General features: G+C 41.7%; 1 protein-coding gene across 3 annotated transcripts; it reads right to left on the reverse strand.

Annotated features, from left to right (window-relative positions):
* Window positions 1–391: 391 nt before the first annotated feature.
* LOC118780172 (nicotinate-nucleotide pyrophosphorylase [carboxylating]-like) lies at window positions 392–25,983 on the reverse strand. 3 transcript variants are annotated; one of them, XM_036532525.1, is made up of 6 exons: window positions 25,845–25,983; window positions 22,681–22,935; window positions 18,875–18,943; window positions 9,513–9,823; window positions 8,656–8,787; window positions 392–789 (listed from the first exon to the last, which is right to left on the reverse strand). In XM_036532525.1, exons 2-6 carry the CDS (start codon window positions 22,931–22,933, stop codon window positions 592–594), a joined length of 963 nt encoding a protein of 320 aa, XP_036388418.1. In that variant the 5' UTR covers window positions 22,934–22,935; window positions 25,845–25,983; the 3' UTR covers window positions 392–591. The 3 variants fall into 3 exon arrangements, with proteins under 3 accessions (XP_036388418.1, XP_036388427.1, XP_036388435.1); XM_036532534.1 differs by having other exon boundaries at window positions 22,681–22,976; XM_036532542.1 differs by lacking the exon at window positions 18,875–18,943.
* Between the last annotated feature and the right edge of the window lie 281 nt (window positions 25,984–26,264).

The raw sequence follows: 26,264 nt of genomic DNA on the forward strand, positions 1-26,264 counted from the left end.
CAAATAATATTCCATTGCAACAAGGTTTATCTGGCATTCAAAATGAGGCACAAAGTTCAGTCCACAGCCACTGATAATGGAAGCAACTTTTCAAGGCCTTGAAGATGATGACATTCAAGATGACAGTGACACAGCTAGATTTGAGGATGCAAATACCATGCTTGAGAAGGAAAGTATTGACTAGGAGATACAGCTCTTTCTGCCATCTCACCAGTGATAATGCTGGTGCGTTAATGGGACTTAAAAATCAAAAACAGCTTTTAGCTTTGTGTGAGTGTCTTATAAAATTGCACCCGTCTTTTTTCAGTGTGCCTCTAGAATGCAAAGGTCATCCTGGTAAAAATGTACAAAGAATAAAAACTAGGAGGCAGGAGAAATATAAGGTCAGAGTTTTTATTTCTTTGGCATGTAACTAACAGAATAAACAGGCTGTAAAAATTTAACACAAGTGATCTGTAATATCTGGACAATCCAATATACTGTTTAGTCTTTTGAAAGCTCCCCCCATTTGTAGTTGTATAAACGTCCTAACTGTTGCTGTTGGTAGTGCACTGGCTATTTTTTAAAGTGTTGGTTACCATGGACCACATGTCAGTTACTGGGGAGCTTTCCCTGCACCTTGAGGGAGAAGTCAACTGTGGGGCACCCTTGGGTGATACAGCCCAGAGAGATTATATCCACATGTGGGGAGAAAAACTGAGGTAGGGAGAGTGGAGTCACCCCACCGCTGGCTTCAATCAGCACAGAGGGAAACTGTTGCTTCAAGGAGAGAGCTGCCATGTGTAGTGCCTGAAAGTGAAAAAAGATATATATATACGCGCTACAACAACATAAATGAGAATAATGCAAATGATCATTAAACATCAATTCTCATATTGAGAAACATCAAAATTAGGGCCATCAACAGTAACACGTGATTAATTTCAAACAGATAAAGTGGTAAATTTTCACTAACATGTTTAACACAAATGAGTTATGTTGACCCTTCTGCACACCTGCAGTTGGTTTAAATAAGGTCTCTAAGGATTGCTGGCTGTATATTAGCTACTCAGATTGTGATGGAGAAAAAAATGAAACTGCATTGTTGAATGGCTACTCAGATTGTGGCTGAGATTGCTTGATGGTGAGAGCAGAGGTACAAAAGTGTCTGGATTGGCTGAATCCTGAGCATGTCAGGGAACCACCAAAGATTAGCATAAACTGGACTTCTAAGGATTTGTTGATGATATTGGAGTGGTAAGAAAAGTGGAGGATGGAACTGCTGGCACATCTGTTGTCATGGTTTACCTGGAGAGAGGAATGTTGGGATCTGTGCATTGAAAGTGATTGGTGGGCTGGACATGGCAAGACTGCTGTAACCAGAAATGAGTTTATGGAAAAACCAAAACCAAAACCAATAGAAGGCGTGGCATTTGTGAACAGTCACAAATGTTTAGGCAAAGACACACACTCTCCAAGATGGTGGCGGTGTGTGTAGAACGGTGGCTCAGTGTCTCTTCAGGTTTCTATTAGGAGCTATTATATATGTAGTATATGTAGTATTTTTCAGTTTGGTTATTCAAAAACAACCTTGCGAACACCTCATACAGCCAACAATCACTCCTGGATATAAAACTTCGAAGCACAGGCATTTGCACTGGACATGGTATTCGAATCTCATCAGCTACCACCTGAGATAGCCAGGAAACCGCGACTGAGTGAACATGCCAGTCCGACATGAAGTGCCTGGCGCCAGCGTGGAGACCATAAACAAAGACGAGGTCAGTGAGGAGGATTGCAGGCTAGGCTAAAGCTCAACCCTCACCGAGCAGCGCTACCCATCATCTTCCTTGCTCCTCTCCTCTTCCGAGCTGCACGGACACAGTTGTTGTTAAGACCCACTGTTCTGCAAATCTGGAATATCTTCTTATTAAGTGCAGGCCTTTCTATCTGCCCCGTGAATTCACATGTACCATAATTGCTGCTGTATATGTACCCCCTGACCCTAACGCTAATATAACCATGGAAGGTCTCAGCGCAGCGATTAGCAAGCTCCAAACAAAACATCCGGATGGAGCCTTTGTTATAGCTGGCGACTTTAACAACGCCAACTTTAAGACTGTACTCCGGAAATTCCATCAAAATGTCTCTTGTCCCATCAGAGGAGACAATACCCTGGATCATGTTTACACCAATGTTACAGAAGATTACAAAGCCATTTGACAATCTAATCACCTATCTCTGTTTCTCCTTCCCAAGTACACCCCCATCATCAAAAGTGTCAAACCCACAGTGAAGACTGTTAAAGTGTGGCAGGAGGGGGCAGAATCCTCGTGAAGGAGAGCCTTAACCACCTCTGCCTGAGCGCTAATTGTCAGTTGTGTAGTAATAATCGGTTAATTATGTGCACATGTTGGCACTTTGTTTGAGGAGCCAGCTGATTGGATAATAAGCCACATCTTGCTGATTGAGGCCTGATTAAATACAGGTGTGGCTGTAGAGCAGGAGGAGGCTCACTTTGTACCTGCTACTGGTTTGCATAGGCTGGTTTCTTTGTTTGGTTTTAAAATAAATTACTGGTTTTGAAAACTTTTGTTCTTTTGGGCTCAGTTATTGGAGAAGTATTGACCAGCTTCTCTACACTCCTCACTCCAGCAACAGTTCAGCACACAGACTGGAATGTGTTTGCCTCTTAGGCCACCGTGGACTCACACACTGACATTGAAACCTATACAAACTCTTTCCTGGACTACATTAACAGTTGTGTCAACTCGGTCACCACCTACAAAACACTGGGACTGTTCTAGGACGCCAACACCACCCTGACTGCTCCTCGCACATGGAACTCACATTTGTTTTTAGCACATTGCACAACATTGCATCTTCTTCTCTTGCACATTTCTGTTTTGCACAGTAGTATCACTATACTGAACAGTGTCACTATACTGAATCATTGCCTGCCACTGCACCACATTTGATCTCTCTGCATTAAGTTATTACCGCTCTTACCTCACTCCTATATCTCATATCTTGCGCTTTGTACATACCAGTTTTATATACCATTGCTATTTATTTATACTTGCTATTTATATATGTTTTTTGCTCTTCTGGTTAGATGCTAACTGCATTTCATTGGCTCTGTACCTGTACACTGCACAATGACAGTAAAGTTGAACCTAATCTAATCTAATGTAAAATAAATTGCTGTAGAAAAATATGATGCCATTCTTTGTGAGCAGCATGTGCTGCTCAATCCTGCAGATGTCATCCAAGATTATCACGTCAGAAAGTGACGGAACACTGTGATGGAAGTCATAGGATGTGATGAAGTCAGCTTTCCAGGTTGCAGACTGATAGTGTCATAGGCCTCCTGCAATAGCAAGGTTGTTGGTGGGGGTCAACGCAGAATACATGTGGGTGGCAGTGCAGCATAGTGGTTAAGGAACATGAATCATTACCAAAGGATCTCTGTAAATGGAGCTAGATTGAGGAGGACAGTGGCAGTGAGTATGTCTTCTGCAGGAGATGGAGATGGGAATTGTGAGTATTGTGTGTTTTAGTATTCCCCTTGATGTTCCCCCTCGATGGACTCCCACAGACAGACTCCCTTGTCTTTGCCCAACCGAGGCTGTTACTATACCATTACCTCTGCTACTTAAATACTACAGGTAATTAATAACACAGCTGTGGAGGAACTCTTTTAATCAGCTGCTCAGTCAGCCTCCACCTAAATAACACTGAGTGTTGTTAGGAAAACAATAACACAAAAATGGCAGTAAGTACTAAACAAGGAGTGAAGAAACTAATAGAATTTACCAAAATAAATAAAAAGCTAAAAGCTATAGTGATGAAACACAAGCTAACACAAGTATTAACTTAAAGTAATGCTGCCGATACTAATTGGGTATTGACAATAAAACTAACCTGATCCAACAGACACTCCAGATGCTCTTTCCTCTTTTTTGGTGTCCCTGCGGTGGAATCAAACTGTTGTACAATTTGCAAAAAGCAGTCTATGCAAATACACATACTAGGAAACATACAAGCTTATACATTCACTCGAGGGGAGTAACTGGGGACAAGTGAAGGTTCCTTTTTCGCAGTGGGATACTCATGACCATTTGACTTACTGCCATTGTGAAGGGAAGTGCTTAGGGCAAGTGAACAAAAATGCAGATTAGGATGCAGCCTAATGCATCTACCCTCTGTTGCAAAGAAGGACAAACAACCTGGACACGTGTCTCAGTAACATTAAATTTATAGTGAAGAGATCATGTACAATTTAATGGTTACAACAAAGAGAGTTGAAGAATTATTGTAGTTACATGTAGTCCATAGGTATGAAAAGCCATGGGAGGAAATCAGAGCTAGGTCTAGATACAGTATACCATATAACATATTGTATGGTATGGTAACATATGGCCCATATGTGACATATGACGCCCTGAAAGAGCATCCAGACAGGTAGGATTGAACCCAAAGAACAGTGTCCGCAATCCCCCAACACAGCCAGGGTAGACAGAAGTATGGTGTCACTGTATCAAAGTCTGCAGAAAGTCTGCAGGAGTGGGAGGATGCTCTGGCTGAATGAATAGAGTCAGTGTGGAATGACCAGCCCTGAAGCCAGAATGAAAAGGGTGAAGAAATTTGTTCCAGGAGTTGGTTAGCCAAAGCTCATTCAAGTGTATTAGACAAAAGGGAAGGAGAGAGACCAGTCAATAGTTCTGGACAGCAGACAGGTCCAGAGTCATTTTCTTCAGCACTCACGCCTCATTGAAGAGTGCAGGCACACAGCCTGTGGGGAGTGACAAATTCATCAGACCGGAGATTAATGGTAGAAGGCTTTTAACGACTGTCTGCAGAAGAGGTGAGGGAATGGGATCCAGGGCACACATGGTAGGTTGATGTGATGTAAGGAGGTGAGCGATATCAACATCTGAAAGTGGAGAGAATTCAGAGAGAGAAGAGGTGGTGAGTGGGATGGAGGAAAAAAGAGGAAGCGGTGAGAGTTGAGGCCTGAACGGACTGGAGGGAGTTTCGAATGTTCTTTTGGTTGAAATGATCTATGAAGTCATCTGCAGAGCGATCAGAGGTGGGATGTTGAAAATAAGCTGAAAATAATTTCTAATTTCTGGTCATTTACCAAATTAATTACTGGTGCATTCACTCACCTTTGATGAGCTCTCTCTAGTTAACTGCCCTTATACACTCACGTGTCAGTTTATAAGGTACACCACCCTGTTCATGAAAATCACTCCTGGAGACAGTGAGTCACGTGGCCGTAGCTCGCTATATAAAGCAGGCAGACAGGCATTCCAGTTACTGTTTGACTAAGTGTTAGAATGGACAACATGGTATGATCCTCGGTGCTAGATGTGTCCATTCCAGTACCTCAGAAATGGCCACCATCCTGGGCTTTTCACATATGACAGTGTTTACAGACTACAGAGAACAGTACAGTAAATAATAAACATCCAGTCAACAGCACTCCTCTGGGTGAAAACAGCTCACTGATGAGAGTGGTCAAAGGAGAATGGCAAGAATCGTGCAGGCCAACAGGCGGACCACAAACAGGCAAGTAATGGCCCTGTACAACAACAGTGTGTAGAACAACATCTCAAAAAGCATATTTCCTTGGTTGTTGTCACAGATGGGCTATAGCAGCAGATAACCACACCAGGTTCTACTCCTGTGAGCTAAAAACAAGGAGTAGCTTCATTGGGCAGTAAAATCAGTAATCAGTAATCAGTAAAACTGGACAATTGCGGAGTGGAAAAACATCACTTGGTCAGAAGATTCCTGCTGTGTTGCGTGTTGAGCCAAAATTTGGTGTAGGCAGTATGAGTCTATGGACCTATCCTGCCTAGCATTACTAGTACAGGCAGGGGACTGAGGTGTAATGTTTAGGTCCCCTGATACAAATTGAACAATGTTTGAAGGCCACAGCATTGTTGCTGAAGCTGTCCCTTCATAGCTACAGTTTACCCTCACTTACACTGATACTTCCAGCAGGATAATGCAGTGCATAGTGCATGTCATGAAGCACAAATTGTCTCACAAGGATTCCAAGAACATGACTGCAAGCTCACTTTACATGGGTGGCCTGAGGTCCCCAGACCTCAAAACAATAAAGTATTTTGGTATTACATAGATCTATGATGTTAACAGAATGTACCACCTTTCAACCTTGCAATTGTGTGATGCCATCGCATCAGTCTTGACCAACATTGCTGTGGAACATTTCCGACATCTTGCAGAATCCATGCCCCAAAGAATTCAGGCTGCTCTGGAGGCAAAAGGGAGTCCAACCCAGAATTAGACTGATGTACCTTATAAACTGGCCACTGAGTGTATAGCAGTTGGTCAGTAAGGACTAGTACTCCTGAAAACAAAACTTAATTGGAGGAAGTTTGTGCAGTTATGCTTATTGAATCCAGTCTATGGCATTTCTCTATGGCAAATCCAACAATTTGTTTCTAACAATTATTTTTTTTTCAAAAATCCTTACAGCAACAATCTTACAACAATATTCCTAGGACACTAATTATAGCTAGTAGGCACTTTAAGTAACAGCCTGGCTACTCTTGGCTGTTTCATCAACAAATAAAAATAATTTTGCAAATAATTCTGCTCTCATCACCTATGCTACCCATCAAAAGGAATAAACAGCTACTGTATGTATTGAAAAACGACTAATTACCTAAGCCGCTCACCATGTACTCATCTCTGATCAACAACACTCAAATACATACCGCTAACAGGGAATGCTACCTTTGACAACCACTAATAGAACTTGCTACCTACACTAACTTTGAAACTAACTCAAACTTCAAAAAATCTCCCTGCTACTCGAGCACACCAACACTCCTTACACTTATCCTACCAAATACTCACCACTAATGAAGCTCATTAACTCCACACCAACATACAAACTAGTGTCCTTACTAGGCACAAACTAGCGTCTTTACAACTGACCTTATACTTATCCTACCATCGAACAAAAGCCATTCTACTAACTTCTTCTAAGTTCAACAACAACTCAAACTTCAACAAGCTTCCCAACTACTAAAGCACACCAACAGACTTGTGGTAGCATACTTACACTTAGCCTACCAAATACTCACTGCTAAAAATGCTAAAGCTAGCTAACGCCACACCAACACACAAACACTTAAGCATTCTTACTACTGACCTTATACTCATCCAAGAGCCATTCTAATAACATGTTCATTATATCAAAACAAAAAGAAAAGCACACACCGGACATTATACACTTTCTTTCTGACTCCAGCTGGCACTATTCCTCCTGCACCAAATCCACCTACTCTACTTCTTTGCTCTGCAGCCTCCGCCATCTCCTTAATTGCCTGACATAAGCTCTGCCCACAAATTCCCAACTCAATAAATAGTTGATCGCGCTACAAAACCTCTACAACCTACCTCTATCAGATGCACGCCTGCCCTCCATCCTTGCTGCTCTACCTCTGCTGCTAACTCCATGTACCTGAGCTTCTTCCTCTCATAAGCCTCGTCCACTGCATCCTCCCATCGCACCGTCAGCTCTATAAAATGTACGACGCGCAGAGTAGCGACCATAAAACTATATCTGTAAGCCCTAATTGGAGGGAGGCGCAGCCTGGCCTGCCACCTCTCTCCACCTATAACCCACTGTGATACCTTAATCACTACCTCCATTACCACAATAATTACTAATGGGGAAATAGTACACCCTGCCATGATCCCTATCTCTAGTCTCTGCCGCGCTGTTGTAAAGTCTACTGTACTTAAACACATTCTAACATCTTGGATATATGTTTTCAATAAATTCACTATCGCTCTTGGAACTATAAAAAAAGTCAAAAGCCTATCAAATAAGACTATGTGGAGACTGTGTAAAGATCCTCCAAAAATATGTAAGTACAACACTTTTTTATACTCAGTAGGGGACTCCGTTCCACCCTGGAGCTAAAGAAGCTTTTTCACACCCGACTACTGCTTCCACTTCCCTCCACTTCGGTGGCCTACCATTTATCTCTCCTAGAGGTAGTATATCTGGTGGGAGGCCCATTTCCCTATTCTTTCCTGTATCTGAGTATGTGTTTCTTATATATTCCCCAAATTCTTCCTTTGAATCATTAAGCTGTCCACTCCTTTCCTGGCTAAACATTCCTTTAACAAATGTAAATGCATCTCTATAAAATTCTACCCTAGCTCACTCCTTCTTCCTTCTCTTCCTTCTAAGGTGTTCTGCCCTACTCTTTTCTACACTCTCCCAGTTCATCCACTGTCCCTGCTCTGCCTGAGCCATAGCCTTAGAGCACCTCACTGCTTCCTCCTGCTGCCATATCTGCTCTACAGCTAATCTCCTCCTGTCTGTAAAACCTGACTTATTTCACAGTGGCTCTCCTGTGCTAAGGCCTAGACGCCCTCTCCCTTGCTTCACCCAAGGGGGTGAGTGTATTGCATATGCACAGCTTTGCAAAAATTAGAATATTCCCAGTAGTTAAACAAAAGCAAGATGCCTGAAATAATTTAATTGGCAGATATGATTGAAGGAACAGCATTTTTTGGTGTACTGGTGTCAACATCAATAATATACTAGAAAAATGCAAAGGACTTCAGCATGACCTACTCACAACAAAGTGTGCTAGTGGTGAAAAATTTGTGGGATTTCACCTGTGGGGTGAAGTTGTCTAGCATGACGATGTCAGCTCCAGCGATGGCTGCTTCTCTAGCCTCCTCATAATTCCCACACTCAACCTCAATCTTACTGCTGAAGCCACACACTGAGCGTGCATCCCTTATTGCCTAGGGGAGGGACAGGGAGAAAAAGAAATTGGTGCAGGCAACCAAACATTCAAATGTAACATTACGCATCTAATATTACATTCTTTCTCAACAGCTTTGAATGTTTTTTTTTTTTCAAATTAGTCAATTGGTTGTAAATTTATGGAATCTCTATCCAGGCTAAGGAAATTGGTTCTGAGTGGCTCAGTTTTGAAGGTGTTCACTTTGAGTGCAGACTGAGCCGTACTGACTACTTTCAAAAGTGGCCTTGACATTTGCAGACAATAACTGTGATCCCACAGCATCATAAGAAATTTGCTTCCTTCAGCTAGAAATGTGGGTAGGTAGATCAGCCAGGACTTCCCCTTTCAACACTTTCAGGCACCCTGTAATTCGATAGATGCCCACAAGTTTCTCAAATGACATCAAGTAGAGTGGTGCTCAACCTTCAATGAGCACCCTTTCCACTGTAATGTGCACTGTGTGGAAAAACAGCTGTTGGCTGCATGCAAGTGTATCAAAAGATTGCATTGGTCATGTTTCGCGTTTCTGCATAGTGCAGCAGTTGTTGCACTGACATAAACCTAATATACAACTGGTGATTCAAAACAGAGTTACATAAGGGGGGAAAAGCATAAAAGGACAGAAAGAAAACCTCAGTGAATTATTCCCTTCTGGAATGGATAACATGGACAAAAAGATGGTAAGTACACAGAAATTACTAATATGCATGGGCACATGCTTACCTGTGCAATACTTCCTGATGCCAACACATGATTATCTTTCAGCATGACCATTCCACTGAGATCATGTCTGTGCATCGACACACCTCCCACAAGCATGGAATACTTCTCTACAAGTCGAAAGCCAGGTGTGGTTTTGCGGGTGCCACTTAGTTGACCTTCCCAACATGCAGTCTTAGCTGTATCCAGGAGTTGCTGACAACGAGTAGCAATCCCAGAGGTTCGAGCCAAGCAGTTGAGGGCTGGTCTCTCTCCCAGCAAGACACACCTTGCCGGGCCTCTCACCACTGCTGTCTGGGTCACTGATTCCATACCTGATGGAGATGAAAATTGATCATTCTCAGACTAATCTTCATTATGGGGGTTGAACACAATGTGTATAGTGTATTGAGACAAGTTTCTGCCAATAATCTAAACTGTTAAATCCTATTTTGAGCATCTAGTTGGGAACCATATTTAGTTTCATCTGCTTTTAAACAGTCAAATTGTAATGAATTCTTCAACCGCAGTTGATTTCATTCCAAAGAATCAGTTGTTACAGCCTATGTTCAGCATCTGTAACTTACAATAGTACAAAGAAGACTGAGGAAAGCACATTGTGTTCAGAAGATTAAAGGATAAACAACAGGGCATGTGGCTTGAACCAACAGAGGAAACATGAGTTGCATTTATTTGGAATAGAGGAACTTTTGTGCAAAATAATAAGGGCAACTAGTTGTAACTTGGTGTCATATTCATACCAGTAATTTGGCAGAGATATTTTGTAGATATATTTTAACAAATTTACATGAACTAACTCATGAGGAATACATAATTTGTGTCTGTGAGTACTACGACTACACTAAAAGCCTTCTAAGCAGTGGACCTACGCAAGCATGTAAGTATTCACCTGTGAGTAAGCTGGCCTTTTTGTATGCTGAAAGCATACAAAGACTCCACAAAAGGATGGAGATGTGCAAGTTACCATGCTAAACTATGCAATCAGGGGAGAGGTAGAGATTATCTACAAATCATTCACATTTTGACAGTGAGGATTTAGAATTTGAGCCAGTGTTGCACAGTTTTAACAACTACCTCCTTTCCCAGATGAAACACAACACATTTAGAAGGCATGTTTTCATCCAAGTCCTGCATGGTGGTGACTCAGTTGAAGCTTTTAGCAAGGGACTCCATGGACTGATAAAGCACTGTAACTTTGGGTAAATTAACATCCATGTCCAAATCATTATTGGTCTGAGAGATAAACCACTATATGGAAGTTGCAATTACAACCAGGACTAACATTAGCTCAATCTGTTGACATAATTAGCTTGCGTTTGTGTGCTTAGAGTCAGGATGGACCACAGGTCACTTTGCATGTACATGAAATGCAATGCGGAATAAGTGAAATGCATGCATCACAAATAAAGGCGTTTTAAAGGTTAAAGGGGACATTCAAATGGAACAACATGCAGCACAAAGGAAAAATGTAGACGATCGAACAGGAACCACAGTCAGAGTGACAAAGGCTGAATGCAGGAAATGTTGGAGAAACTGACATTTTGCTGTACATCACTCTACAGATATACAGTATGGGAAAACTGAGGAGGCTGAGAAACCTACAGTAGATATGCACAGGTGCACAGATATTCACAGATAGAGGGGATAGAGAGATACAGTGTCAGTGCTCCCGCCCCCTAGCTATTGTGTTTTGTTTTTCCCTGTCCATGTGCTTTTGTTTTCCTTGTGTTCTAGCCCTGCCCCACTCTCCGCCCTGTCTCCGCCCACCCGATCATCCCCTCCTGCCTGCTTACACACCTGCTTCCCATCTCCTCATCAGCCCAGCCCTATATCTACCCTGCTTGTCTCTGTCTTGTTGCCAGTTCGTTGCAGTGTGCCTTTACCTGTCTCGTTCCCGCCGTGTTTTTCTGCCTGATTGCTGTTCCCCGAATCGACTCTGCCTGCTCTTCGACCTTGCGCCTGCCTGCTGTCCTGCCCTGTTCACCTGATCTTCCTGACTACCTGGTTTGACCCTGCCTGTCCCCGGCTTTGATTCCTGACTGTGTTTGGACTGCCTTCCTGGTATTTTGACCCAGCCTGTTTTGGACTGCCTGTTTGTTCTTCGAGTCTGTTTATAAACGCCTGGTTTCTGGAGTTCTCGTGGTCCGCGCCTGAGTCCTTGCCTGTGACCTGACATACAGAGAATTATTTACAATACTGCTATTCTTTTTCTTTTTGTTTAATTAGTAGTTGTGCATAAAACTTACATCAGTACACTCATTTGAAATAGAAGACATCGACACTAAGGTAAAAGATCAAACTTCTGTTGTGTCATTCATGAATTATTTCCCTGTGCCTCAGGGTTCTGTCAATCAAAGTTTTGGGCAGTTCACAAAAAAGACTTTAGAGAGCACTGAGCCCCCAAGAAAGCAAAACATTGTGGACACAGTGCTAAACCTAAGAAAACATCAAATATTGTGCACGAAAGAACAGTGAACAGGAAGAATACCCTACGAAAATTCAGACAATGCAAAGGTTTAACTTTGCTAAAACTTGTACAACAGGTCAGCAGCCTCACACTAGGAAAGTAACATAATGTACAGGAAAGTGACAGAGTATGATGATTTTGTCACTGATGCCATTCTAAAGGAACAGGAAACCAGAATGAGAGCAGACCTTTTAAGTTCAAGGTTGGTCTTCCAAAGCATACAGTGAGGGTAAACTAGATACCGGTGTCCAAGTAAACATTATACCTGTGTAGTTAAATGTACATATGTACATCCCTAAAATAAATATACAAATAATAATAAATTTGGGGTAATATTATGTATAAATGTGCCATAGACTTTATTTCCTCTGACTTCTCAAAATGAGGAGCTGTAATTGGCCAGATCATATGTTGCCATGGGGATGTTCTTTTTTTCTGTGCGGGAAAAAAATCAGGGAGAGAGAGTGGCAACTCTTGTGTGCAAACTTAAAAAAATTAAGTACAAATTAAGTACTTGCTAAGTTCACAGTTGAAAACTTAGTATAGTTGACACTTAAGATGTTCAAATAGTGTATGTAGCAGAGCTGAAGTGATTAGCTCGTGTGAGTCCTGCGTAAAGCCTTAGGTAGCGGGTAGCAGGTAGCCGAGTGGTTGCAGCGGCTACGTCACTCCCCCTGAGACCTGGTTAAGTAGCGTTGTCGCCGACAGGCTAACGGCAATTTGCCTTTAGCTCAACTGGCAACGACGCTGGCTTTAAGGGGTTGGCAGCGAGCAGTAAGAACCTCGGTTCGAAACTCGCTCGCTCGCCGACCCACGTAACATCACGTTAAAAACACAACGCAAGAGACCACCCGTTACATGTAGTTTGCATGAAGTGTATGTGGTTAGATTGCAAATGTTTTTATTTTGGACATGTTTGGACTGACTGTATTACAAAGTGGCTAATGTTTTACCCTGAAGCATAGATGTTTGCTAGCAACACGCCATCGTTGACTAGCCATGCTATGGACTTTGTTTGGGAAGGCTACACCAGGACAGCGCAGTTAGCTAACACACAAACCCCTACCTGCTAATGGGTAACTGGGACCACTGACGTTGCTCGGGACTGTATCAGGCTGAGTGAGTAGAAAACCAAAATCGAGGGGTAATGGCAACGGATTATTTTTCTTTGGAAGTAATGTGTACCAACGGTACAGGCCCCAACATTAAATCTCTGGTTAACCATTTTCATTTTTATGGACAGTGATTGTTTTTTGTGTGTTGAAAATCATTTCATAAGAGCGAATATTTCTCGTCAAATGGGTTTGCATGTTTGAATGGGTTTGCAGCTTTCTAGATGGGCTAGGTAACGCTACCATATATTTCCCCCCTTTTTTTCTTTTCTTTGAAGTCTGAAAAAGAAAATGAACAGTGATTCGCCTCGTTTGTTGGGAATTTGCTTGGGTGTATTGCAAACTGTATTAAGATAGAGAGACACACATTGCAAGGTTTTGTTTGGAAATTATTCCTAATTAGTTCCTGATGAATTGGATACATTATTTAGTGCAGTTCACTCAGGTGGAGGCACCGCACCGCACAGTCATTATAAAATAGCTTCATAAAGGTTTTTCCCTTCCCCCATTTTTATTATTTTTTACTTTAACTAACAACTAAATGGTTAAGCACACACCCACAATAAAAAAGTGCCACCCCACAGGCCATGTTGGTGAGCCCCTGGATGTGACAGGGACTTGTCACACGACATCTGAGTACAAAAACTCCACAGGCCCATTTGAGTTTTACATTATCAGTGCTCAAGCCCTGTCTGTGTCAAATTTAAGAGCCTGTCTGGATATGGATCTCATAAAGCTAGTCCTCTACAGTCACACAGCAAGTCAAGACCAGTAAAACTGTGGAGAAGTTCTGAGACCTTTTCCAGTGTACTGGACAACTTCCAGGTTAATGCATGACACACGTTGACCCCAAGACCACATCAGTTGTGTACCTACCTAAAGGAATCTATTCATACTGCATAGATATCTGAAGCAGAAGCTGGATCACACAGAAAAGGATGGTGTCATCAAAAAAAGTCACACATCCTACTAACTGTGTAAATGCACTGGTGTTTGTGGAGAAAGTTGTATCTAGACTCCACAGACTTTAATAAAACTATCAAAAAACACTGCCCACTCCCCACACTGGATGATATCCCCCCACATCTACAGTTCCCTACAAAAGTATGTTAACAGTAAAATGGAATGTGTATTTTTTGCCATTAATTTAAGGTGTTTGGATTTGAAATGAAAAGTTGAATGTGAAATAAAAGTAGAAACTATCAACTTTTATTTAATGGTCTTCACATGCACATACATTTACCATTTTAGAGAAATGGCTGTTGAAACTAAATGTTTTTGTTGAGCGCCCCCATTTTCAGGTATGCAAAGTAAATTAACAAATGACAGGTGCAAGTCATTGCTCAGTTGTTTGCTTTTGCATGGATTGTTCACACATAAAAGGCCAGCGTCTCTCTAGCCTTGATTTCCTGCCTAGCTTTTCATCTGTGGAGATAAATTTTGCATTTAGAGCAAGAAGGCATACAACAGCATGAAAACCAGAAAACTAACTATGTCTGAAAAACAGCTAATCTGTAAGATGAGAGAACAAAAAAGTCATTAAGAACCATAGCACAGGAAATGGCTATATCAAGTACAGCAGTTTGGAAAGTTCTGGGGGAAAAAAAGAAAGCACTGGTGGACTTCAAAATAAACACAGGGCAGATGTCCACAGAAAACAACTGCAGCTGATGACAGAAATATCTTAAGAGTTGTGAAGAAAAACCCTAAAACAATGGTCAGTGACACCATTGCCCATCTACAGAGTGCAGAGGTGAAAGTATCATAATCCATTGCTTGAAGAAGACTTCGACAGCAGAATTATAGAGGGTATGCTGCAAGATGCAAACCTCATATCAGCAGCAAGGATCGAAAGGCTAAATTAGAATTCGCCAAAAAATACAGAGATGAGCCAGATGCGTTCTGGAGCAAAGTTTTATGGACAGATGAGACCACAATAAACCTTAACCAAAGAGATGGAAAGCCAGAAGTGTGGAGAAAGATAGGAACTGCCCATGATCCAAACCATTCCACCTGTGAAACATGCTTCTGGAACTGGCTCACTTGTCTTTATTGATGATGTAACAGATGATGGCAGCAGCAGGATGAAGTGTACAGACAGATTTTGTCTGGCTATGTACAAAGTAATTCCTCCAATCTCATTGGCCAGCGCTTCATCCTGCAACAAGACAATGACCCCAAACACACTGCCCGTGCAACCAAAGCTTTTATCAATGCAAAAAGTGGAAAGCTTTAGACTGCCAGCCAGGTCTAAATCCAACTGAACATGCATTTTACTTGCTGAAGAGGAGACTGAGCCCCCATAACAAACAACAACTGAATGCAACTGCAGTGAAGGCCTGGAAAAGCATTTCCAAAGAAGATACCACATGTTTGGTAATGTCAATGGGCCATAGACCTGATGCAATCATTGCATCCAAGGGCTATGCAACCAAAAATTAGACCTTATTACTTTGATTTGTTTTGAAATGTGTCTGTTAACTTACTTTTGCACATCTAAAAAAAGGGGAGGGACTCAACATTAAAATGGCTCTTTCTATAAAAAGATAAAAACTTATGTGCATGTAAATAGCATGAAATAAAAGCTAAAAACTTTAGTCATTTTTTGATCTCAAATGCAAATCCCTAAAATAGCAAAAATATCAGATTCCACTCTACTGTCTATCTCCCAGACAACACACTCCTGTCGATTCCTTCTCTTCAACATCAGGAGGATTCTCCCTTTTCTGGCCACCAACTCCACCCAGCTGCTTGTCCAGGCCACTGTGCTCTCCCGACTGGACTATTGCAATACCCTCCTTGCAGGCCTCTCAGCCAGCACCATTCAGCCGCTGCAGCTTATCCAAAATGCAGCTGCTAGGCTGATCTACAACCTCCCAAAGTTCTCCCGCATCATCCCTTTACTGAGATCCCTCCACTGGCTCCTGATCACAGCCAGGATCCGCTTCAAAACCTTGACTCTCACCTTTCCTGCTGCAAAAAAGACTGTCCGGACCTACCTCCAGGACCTCATCCTACCCTATGCACCTGCTCGACAACTTCGCTCTGCTACATCCGGACGCCTCGCTCCTCCCACCAACAGAATGAAAGGCCAACGCTCCTCTCAACGTCGCTTTTCCATCATTGCCAGTGGTGGAATGAACTCCCCCCACCCCCCTGAGAACAGCTCCTTCTCTCCAACCCTTCAGACGTGAGCTGAAGACACACTTCTTCAGACTCTACCTGGACTGACACCCTTGCCATTTTGACCTTGTAGATCTAAGATTCTTGGCTCGTACTTGTAGCACTATCTGTTACATTGTATTTGTAGCATTTTTGCCTAGGTAGTATAGCGGTAATTTATTGTCCCAGTGAGTATTTGAGTATTTGATATGTCACCTTAGATCAGACTAGGGCTGGGCGATATGGACCAAAAATCATATCTTGGTATTTTTAGGCTGAATGGTGATACACAATATATATTGTGGTATTTTCTACGAAGTGGGATAAATGTTCAGTTGTAAGTCAAAGCCACATGTGAGATGTCACAAGCACTTTTATTAAAACAGACTGTGATCAAAATAAAATGCAAAGACAGGGTTTCCTTCCCTGTTTGAAAATATACAGCTGCAAAACATGTAAATGAAAAAGTATATCGGCAGTGTAGACCGGCGCTGTGTCTCCCTCCGTGTTGCAGGAGATCTTGTGTCAGCAAGAGGGGCCCGGTTTGCGCGCAGATGTAGCAAGGTGAAGCAAGCAAAATTGAGATGGCGAATCCCCAACTTTATGCAAATAAGAACCACGTGAGAACCAATCAGTTCAGCGTGCGATGTGTTTGGTACGTGACGTTCTCTAGAAAGGCGAGAATAAGTGAACTGTTCTAGAATGTGTGCACAGTATAATGTAATTGGCTTAAGGAAATGTATGTTTTAAAGTGGGAGTTAGGCTATAGCGGGTGATAGCAAAAGCACATACGTGAATTTTATACGTGAATTTTATTCACGGTGTTGTACAACATACCAATGTGCACAACATAATTTAATTGGCTTAACAAAATCATTGTATTCAGAACATAAACAGCAAAAAAAGGGGAGTAATGAAATTGGTGGAAAGCATACACAACACAATGTCTATGCCATTTCATCACAGTTGACTCCACAAGCTAGCTGAATCACTTGCTACAATAGCTGGTTAGCTGGCTTCCTGGCTACAATAGCTTGCTAGCTAGCTAGCTTGCCAGCCAGCTACGTCACCACACCACAACTACACTTGCTACTAACAGGATAACCAAACTTGCTTGCTGTTTTCACGACCACGCCCCCAGAGCGAAAAGTCGTAGGGTGAAATTCCCGAGGTGTTGCGCTATGTGGAAGCCTAGCGTGAGAAAGGAGAGATGCAAACGCTGGCACGGCTTTATGGAAGAAACAGGTTATGTAATGCAACATCAAACTATAGCGATATAAACGGTATTGTCTCATTCTATATCTCGTTTGAAAATATATCGATATACCTTAAAAAGTCGATATACCACCCAGCCCTAGATTAGATTAGTTCTGTCACGCTACACTGACCTTGTGCTCAGCTTCAGCACTATCTGCATTGTATGACCTGCACACATCTTGTCCTTGTGCCTGTGGTTTGCCTACTATATGCACTTTTATATGTTGCTTTGGATAAAAGCGTCTGCTAAATGAATAAATGTAAATGTAACGTACTTTTGGAGAACACTGTAGATGGAGGGCAATTCGTAAGTGTACTAGATGCCAGGTCAGACTTTTGGACTATAAAGCTAGATGAAGATTGATGCAAGTTAAGTTGGCCACTACCACTTTCTTAGATTACCCTTTGGCATCATCTTAGCACAAGATGAATTCCAAAGGAAGACTGAAGAGACCTATGAACGCCTTTATGGAATTGCAGATGACAACTGTTGATGACATTCTGGTGTATGACTGGACCAAAGAAGAGAAAACATTTGCATGATGCTGGAGAGGAGAAGAAAGTGGGGAATATACCTAAAATGTAATCTGTGTACCAGAAGTGAGTTCCTTTGGACACATGCTCATATGCAATGGTACAAAGTCATGAAAAAGTGGAGGCAATGGAAGAGAAGGAGCTGCCAAAGAGCAAGGTATAACTGGAGGCCTTTCTAGGAATGATCAACTGTCTTGCCAGATTTTTCCCCTAGACTGTCAATGGATAAATGCACCCCTACACCAGCAGTTGAAGGAGAGCAGTGAGTTTGTGTAGGATGACACAAATGACAGCAGATGAAACAACTCACCAAAAGGTAGCCAGAGCCTGTCTTCACCTACTTTGACCCAAACAAGGAGCTGAGGCTGAGGTTGATGCTTCTATGAGTGGGTTAAGAGCAAAGCTCCTACAGGAAGGTAAGCCCACATTACATGCTGCATGTCTCTTACAACCACTGAAGAAAAATATTCCCTAACAGAGAAATAACTATGCTATGTCTTTTTCCATTCTCTGTCCTCTGTTTTCATCAAAACATGTATGGCTGCAGAGTGGTGGTACAGTCCACAAGCCTTTACAGTCATTACTCAAGAAACCCCTGACAGCTGCACCACCATGCTTACAGAATATGATCTTACAGACACAACGTTGTTATTATACACATTCCAGGAAAAGACATTCCAGTGGCAGATACCATTTCCAGGAAGTCCACGGTAAACAGCCACAATACTCTGAGTGAAAGTATGGAGGCACAAAACACTTAGGAGCATCTTACCAATGAATGATGACAAGCTCAGCAAGATGAAAGCAGCTGCAACAAGCAATACACAACTTACCACACTGAAGCAAATCAGGGTGGCTTGATGAAAGGAAGGGTGGGCCCCCAGTGTAGCTGAGTACTGGAACTAACAAGACAAGATAGTGACAACAAGAAGACAGGGTGACAGAATACCTCTAAAAGGTGAGAAAATCATTATTCCACACACACCCAGGGCAGACACACTTGCACCCATTCACACAGGGCACTTGGGCATGGCAATGTGCAAACAAAGGGCAAGAGACATTTTGTTTTACTCAATGGGCAAAGAGATCAAGGTCCATTTAGAGATATGCCCTATCTGCCTTGAATGCAGAAACTCAAATCCAAAAAAGCCAATGATAACACTCCAGATCACCAGCGCAGCTTCTGATGAGCAAAAGGTTGCATTCGCTCTGACCAACCACAGGTGAGGAGTTGTAGCCTCAGTTTATTTCTGTGCCCAGAGAGAGACAAGTCAGCACAGATAACAGTGTTACAACAACCAGCATAACAGACTGCTGTCAGAACGGCAGGCTGGAACCATGGTTCACTTCCAGTAGGATAACACACAGTGAAAACTTGCCAGTCACTCAGCCTACAGGTAGTGAGATGTCTTCCTTCATCCACACTAGCAATGGACATACTTACGCTACAATGACTGCCATCTCATACAAACAAGGAAGCTGAGCAAAACAGAGAGGAGCATGTTACGACCATGGTCGTTTGTGGGTGTGTATTTATTCGTTTTCCAGATGTATTTATTTTTGTTCCGGCTGCGTGCGTTGCGTCGTTTTACGTTTTCCCAAGGTCCGTCTCATCCCCTCCCCAAGGTGTGTCCTTCCTTTGCTGTCTCTTCCCCTCTCCCGTGATTGGAGCCTTCCCTCATTTCCTGGTCGGCCCACTCCCTTCAAAGAGGCTCAGCCCGCGCAAGAAGGAGACCACTTGTTGCTCCCCGATGTTCGCTGTCTTATTCGCTTATGTATTTGTAGTTGCTATTTGTACTTCGTCGTGTGTATGCTTAGGTCCTCGTTCATGTGTATTTGTGAGTATTGCTTTTGGTTTAACATAACACTATTATCGGGTGTGGGAAGTAGGGAAAATTTGAAAAATTTTCTTTTCAACCTCTTTTTTTCACACTGGTTTCGTTAGGAAGGGAGAAAGGGAAGTTTTACTGTATTTTTTGTGTTAGGTCAGTTATTTTCCCTCCCTTCCATCCCCTTTATTTATGTTATACTTTTTTATGTTTATGTAATAAATTTTGTTACGCTTTCCCTATCGCGACTTTGGCCTCCCCTTTTATCCCTGTTATTGTCTGACCCTAGACCAGGCTGTAACAAACAAAATGTTGAACCAGACAGCAGAGAAACTTTACTAACAGAGGGAACAAGCATTTGCTTCACGTGGTGAAACCGCTCAGGGTGAAAAAACTTGACCACCTTGACCTGTGACAAGTGTAGTTTGTAGGTGAACTACAGCCCTAGGACACCATCTATATAAAACCAAAAAAAGCTTATGCGCAAAGAACCTGCCCCCCCCCCCCCCCACTTAAAAAAACAAAGCAAAAGACTTTTAATGTTGTTCATGTGGAAAAAGTGTGAAAGAAACCTTTGTACCTGCAAAAAAGAAACCTGATCCTGTGAAAATAAAACATTGTTACAGCAATTACAAATGTTACAAGATTGTTGAAAATAAGTGAATGAGTAAGAAACAAATGATTGTTTACTTACTTGAAAACTGCATTTAGCTACTGTAAGTCCAAGAAATATTGTCAGCATTAAACAACCTCAGATTTTCTTATGAAATGTAGCACGATACAGGCACACTCTAGTGGGAGAGCTAGGTCATCATTTGTCAGTTACACTGAATTAAGCAAAAGATTTCATTTGCCCAAAACGAATATAAAAAAGCTTAATTATATGAATACTCCTTTAAAGAGGAAAATTATTACAACTGGAGTTGCGTTGTATGGGTAGCTAGGACAATCTGATTTACAGGCATTGCATAGGGATCACATGTATTTGGTCAACATCATTCTGGTTAAGAAAAATTATGTCCATATAGCTACCTAGCCTTCTCATAGTGTTGGCTGCTGTTTGCTATGTGTACCACTGCTCTTAAGACTTCAATGAATTTTGAGAGCCTTGCTCTTTAATTCAGTCTGGATAAGAGCAATTGCTAACTGAAAATCCTCTTATAGCAATAAAAAATAAACTCAACCTGTTAATCTTCATTTTCATTTTATGTTGTAAGGTTCCCAGCTGTGTGTTCTTGCTGTGTATGTTGATCCCATGTTTAATTCAATCTGGTTAGTTTTTTTTGGTTAAAACGCATCACATAATCCACCAAAAAGAAGTTATCAGCACAGAGGAAGGGCAGGGGTATGAGGACAATGGATTTTCCAGTTCTGTTTTGTTCATTTTTTACTTGTTTATGCATCACCACAAGTGCTTCGAGAAGCTGGTACTAAGGCACATGAAGGCCCATCTCCTGGACCAACTCGACCCACTGCAGTTTGCCTACCGCTCCAGCCAAACAACTGATGATGCGATCTCTACTGCCCTCCACATCACTCTTTCCCACCTGGACAGAAAGGACAATTATGCCAGAATGCTGTTCATAGACTTTAGCTCAGCATTCAACACAATAATTCTGCAGAGGCTGGTAGGGAATTTGAGCCTAGTGGGCGTGAATACCTCCCTCTGTAACTGGATCCTGGACTTCCTGACTGACACAGGCCCCAGTCTGTCAGTACAGGGAAGAACACCACCAGGGTCATCAATCTGAGTACTGGCGCCCCCCAGGGCTGTGTGCTGAGCCCACTGTTGTTCACTCTGCTGACACACAACTGTGCTGCCCAGCACAGCTCTAACTAGGGATAGACACGAGATTCACAAGTGACAGCAATGATCGTTCATGACAACACAATAAATGCGTGAATGAACATTTACCTAATATATTATACAGTGCCATGCAAAAGTTTGGGCACCCCTGGTCAAAATTTCTGTTACTGTGAATAGTTAAGTGAGTAAAATATGAACTGATCTCCAACAGGCATAAAGATAAAGATGACACATTCTTTTCAATATTTTAAGCAAAATGAGTGTATTATTTTTGTTTTATACAATTTTAGAGTGGAAAAAAGGAAAGGAGCACCATGCAAATGTTTGGGCACCAACAGAGATCTGAGCTCTCAGATAACTTTTACCAAGGTCTCAGACCTTAATTAGGTTGTTAGGGCTATGGCTTGTTCACAGTCATCGCTAGGAAAGGCCAAGTGATGCAAATTTCAAAGCTTTATAAATACTCTGACTCCTCAAACCTTGTCCCAACAATCAGCAGCCATGGGCTCCTCTAAGCAGCTGCGTTTGCAGCTGCATTTAGTTTGAACCACATTTTGTATTTACATTCCCACACACACTCTGCAATAGCCCTGTGACTGTTAGAGATAACCGGCCACATACAGGGTTCAAAGGGATGTCCCCGACCTAGTGGGTGTCCCCAGGACATCCGGGTGTGATATGCACTTCCCAATGGGAATGTTCACACCTGCCATTTGGTATACCACGGACAAGGTACTTAAACCATCACTTGTGGCCATTATGTTGAAGATCTCGGTCGGAACGCATTGTCGCTGCTCCTACGCGAGTCTCCCTTTGTGCATCGAAATAAATCTTTTCAATTGAAAAGTGGTCATCAGTGTGTTACTTTGCTGGTCCCGACTTCCACGAAGGAAGAAAATTCTTAACAGAGCAGAAGTATTGACCTTGGACCATTGCTTTTAGAGTAAGATCACAATTTTCTAGTTGCACCATTTTTCAGGGAAACTGCTGTTTGCTTTCTCACCCAATGTTTGTCCTTCAGTATAGATCCATTCCACAACGCAGCCAAGCTCCATGAAGACTGCACTGAAGAAAGGACATCCTGCCAGTACGCTGCCCGGTGATTTACAAAGGAGAGTGGCCCTGACCTCCTGTGATCCCACACATACCCCAGCAAAATCAAAGTTTGGTGTATCTTCTGCAAGCCACTCCCGTGCCAGATGGACCAGGGTTCGTGGAGGGATGACTTGTGACAGGTCAAGGGTCTGGGACGTCATTTCTGGATGCAAGGCACAGTTAGGATGAAGGATGTTGTAATTTCTGTCCAGTGAGAAAATATGCAGTATTGCAAGTTAAAACAGAGTCCACCATTTTAATTTACAGGCATAATGTTTACATTTACATTTACATTTATTTATTTAGCAGACGCTTTTATCCAAAGCGACTTACAAAAGTGCATACAGTAGGTACAGCGACAGTACGGGGACAGGGTGTGTACAGTTCCACAATGAGACAGTTCTCAGCTGAGAGCAAGGTCTGTTTGAGGACGCAGTACTATCAGATTTTTACAATTACAGCCTAAAGGGCAACTAGTACGATACACTTTCGAACGGCAAACTTCAACAACTTCAAACGGCACAATGAGGCACAATGATCCAAAAAATGAAATATCCACTGTTAAGTTTATGGAGCCTGTAGAGTAATGCTCCTAAAAATTTTTAATTCAAATAATTAACTTTGAACGATGATACCAGAACTGCCACTTCAAGTGCTTGAGTTTTAAGCAGTTTTTTTTTTTTAATTTGTAATTTGTTATATAGTAAAATCATGGATTAAGGTAGTATGACTTGTTGAATATACATATTGACTATGAATATCAATAGAAAGCACTTGGAAAGCATGAAAGATGTAAGTCTTGTAATGCAAGAAATAAGGCAACTAAAGGGGTAAAATCTGTTGACAGTTTTTGGTCTTAATGTAAGTAGATTTTAAATAGCATATTTGTTTCTAAAACACTCTGAAATGTTTACCAATTATAAATGTATTAACACCCAAACAATCCTTTAAAAAAGTATTGCAATATTATCTACAATGGCTGTTTGTATGAGATAATTAGGTATCAATATTACAGCAGGCTGTCTAGCTAACATCCTTAAGTAAGGACACTTGCAGTAAAAATTATTTTAAAGAAAACAGATTAAATGTACATCCAGGTCTAACTATGTAAATCTGTTCAGACATTTTTTGTACAGAATACTCTGAATTTTTTCAAAATGCTGCCTAGTAGAGATAGAGCACACCAATAGACCGATCAGGCTGATATTTTCATTTTTCACCAAATTGGTGTTTATCCCAATGAACCACACTTACACATCAAATATACTTCCTTTGCCATTTAATATATTAAACTTACACTATATGGACAAAAGTATTCGGATGCCTGACCATTACATTGTAATGACATTGTATTCAAATACATATACTCTAATATGGAGTTGGTCCCCCTTTTGCAGCTATAACAGCTTCCACTCTTCTTGGAAGGCTTTTCACAAGATTTTGGAGTGTTTCTCTGGGAATTTGTGCCCATTCATTCTGTAGAGCATTTATAAGGTCAGGGACTGATACTGGATGAGAAGGCCTGGCTCGCAATCTCCTTTCCAGTTCATCCCAAAGGTGCTCGATGGGGTTGAGGTCAGGGCTCTGTGCGGGCCAGTCAAGTTCTTCCACACCAAACTCATCAAACCATGTCTTTATAGTCCTTGCTTTGTGCACTGGGGCACAGTCATGTTGGAATAGAAAAGGGCCTTCCCCAAACTGTTGCCACAAAGTTGGAAGAATAGCATTGTCCAAAATGTCTTGATATGCTGAAGCATTAAGATTGCCCTTCACTGGAGATAAGGGGCCTAGCCCAACCCCTGAAAAGCAGGTGTGGCCAAATACTTTTGTCCATATAGTGTATATCGCTTTTTACTCATTTTGAGAATCATGGGGGGGTGAAGGTGTGGGGGGGTGCATCCATTTACACCAATTAAACCAGTTTTCAGCAGCAACTGTACTTGGCCTCTAGGCTAACTGTTTTGCAAAATTATTCAAGTGACCCTTATAGCTGGGATTAGGTCAAAATACACATTAAATGTGGTTCACACTTCAAATATGTGTTAAGATGTGTAAATATTACCATTAAAATCATGGAAAATTACTGAAAGTCACTAACAATGGAAAACCCCTAAAAGGGTAAAAGTCACAGGAATATCTGTGACCTTTATGCCAGACACGCAGCTTTAATCGATCTGGCAGGAGCAGGCGCTGTTGACTTTAGGACCAAAGGGGGTGGGGCTCAAGCTCAAGACAGAAGCAAATCATTAAAATAAAACTTTGTTTAGTTGCTTAGCTTTTATATTTATTTGTTTTTGCAAACTGAAACGCATGTTTTTATGAAAGGTAATTATTTCACATTTACACTAAATGTGCTAGTTGCACAATAGTTGCAGGTTGAAGCCACGTGCATTTTTCGAGTATATTTTTAAAAAGGGATGGTTTAAAAGTTACCTCTTGTCAGTTGTTACAGCTCTGTACATGAGATGCTGCTATAGTTTAATACATTTTATGTTGTTTATGTGTGACAGGTATTTTTCCTGACATAAACAACTAAATATGCCAGTTGCACAATTGTAGGGGATAGCGAAAAAAACATCGTCTTGCTCAACTACCATTACTTGACCGCGAGGTACTTGTAGTCTGGAGAAATCATAAAATCCGTTTCGACATAACACCAATCACAGGCATAAATTCCAACGAAGACAAATGAATGAATTCCAAAATGTTTGGCAGACTGATTTTACACACAAGTGCACAAAATCATTCGTGGGCTTAGTAGCGAATGAACAGTGAAACTGGCCCCCTGACTTTACGCATTCGATTTAACACGTAGAAATAATGCTTGCTACAATGGCACAAATCCTTTGACAGACTAGCTCTCAAATCTTCGACCGACACAACACAACAACGGCGAAATAGACAATTCTTTAACAAGTTGGTAGGTAGCCCATCATTACATAAATAGTGCAGTAAGGTAGCTGGCTAGGTGTCCATCGATACTGTTTCTTGAAAACACAGAGCTACTACTGCTTAACAGTGGTCAGCGTCATGTCATTTTCTATAGCAACATGCCAAATTGTTTGCCCTTACCCAGTTTAATGGCTGTCCACGGAATTAAGTATGTAGGACGCAGTAGATTCCAGATTTGATTCGTTCCCAAAACGCACTAGTCTCTCCGAATTGTTCAATATATCCTATTAGATTCCACAGCGCTGTGGGCGGTACTGCAGATTTGAGCGAAAAAGAGACTGACCTTCCGTTTGCTCACTAGATTTGGTTCTCAAAACGTTGTGGGTGGGAACTTGCAAATAGCGTTTCCCATTTTTTTTTTAAAATTGACAGTTTATCGTTCTCGCAATGTTTTATTATACCTCTTGTTTTATGACAAGGTTCGTGATAACGTTCTCTGAATGCTGAAGAGGGCTCCTTTAGGCATGGGTGTTTGTCTATCAGGGCTTTCTTAACACTGTTGTATTCCGTTTTTTGGTATGCCTTGAATATGTAGATAGC

Source organism: Megalops cyprinoides, chromosome 1 (assembly GCF_013368585.1).
Source record: "Megalops cyprinoides isolate fMegCyp1 chromosome 1, fMegCyp1.pri, whole genome shotgun sequence".
NCBI classification, from domain to species: domain Eukaryota; kingdom Metazoa; phylum Chordata; class Actinopteri; order Elopiformes; family Megalopidae; genus Megalops; species Megalops cyprinoides.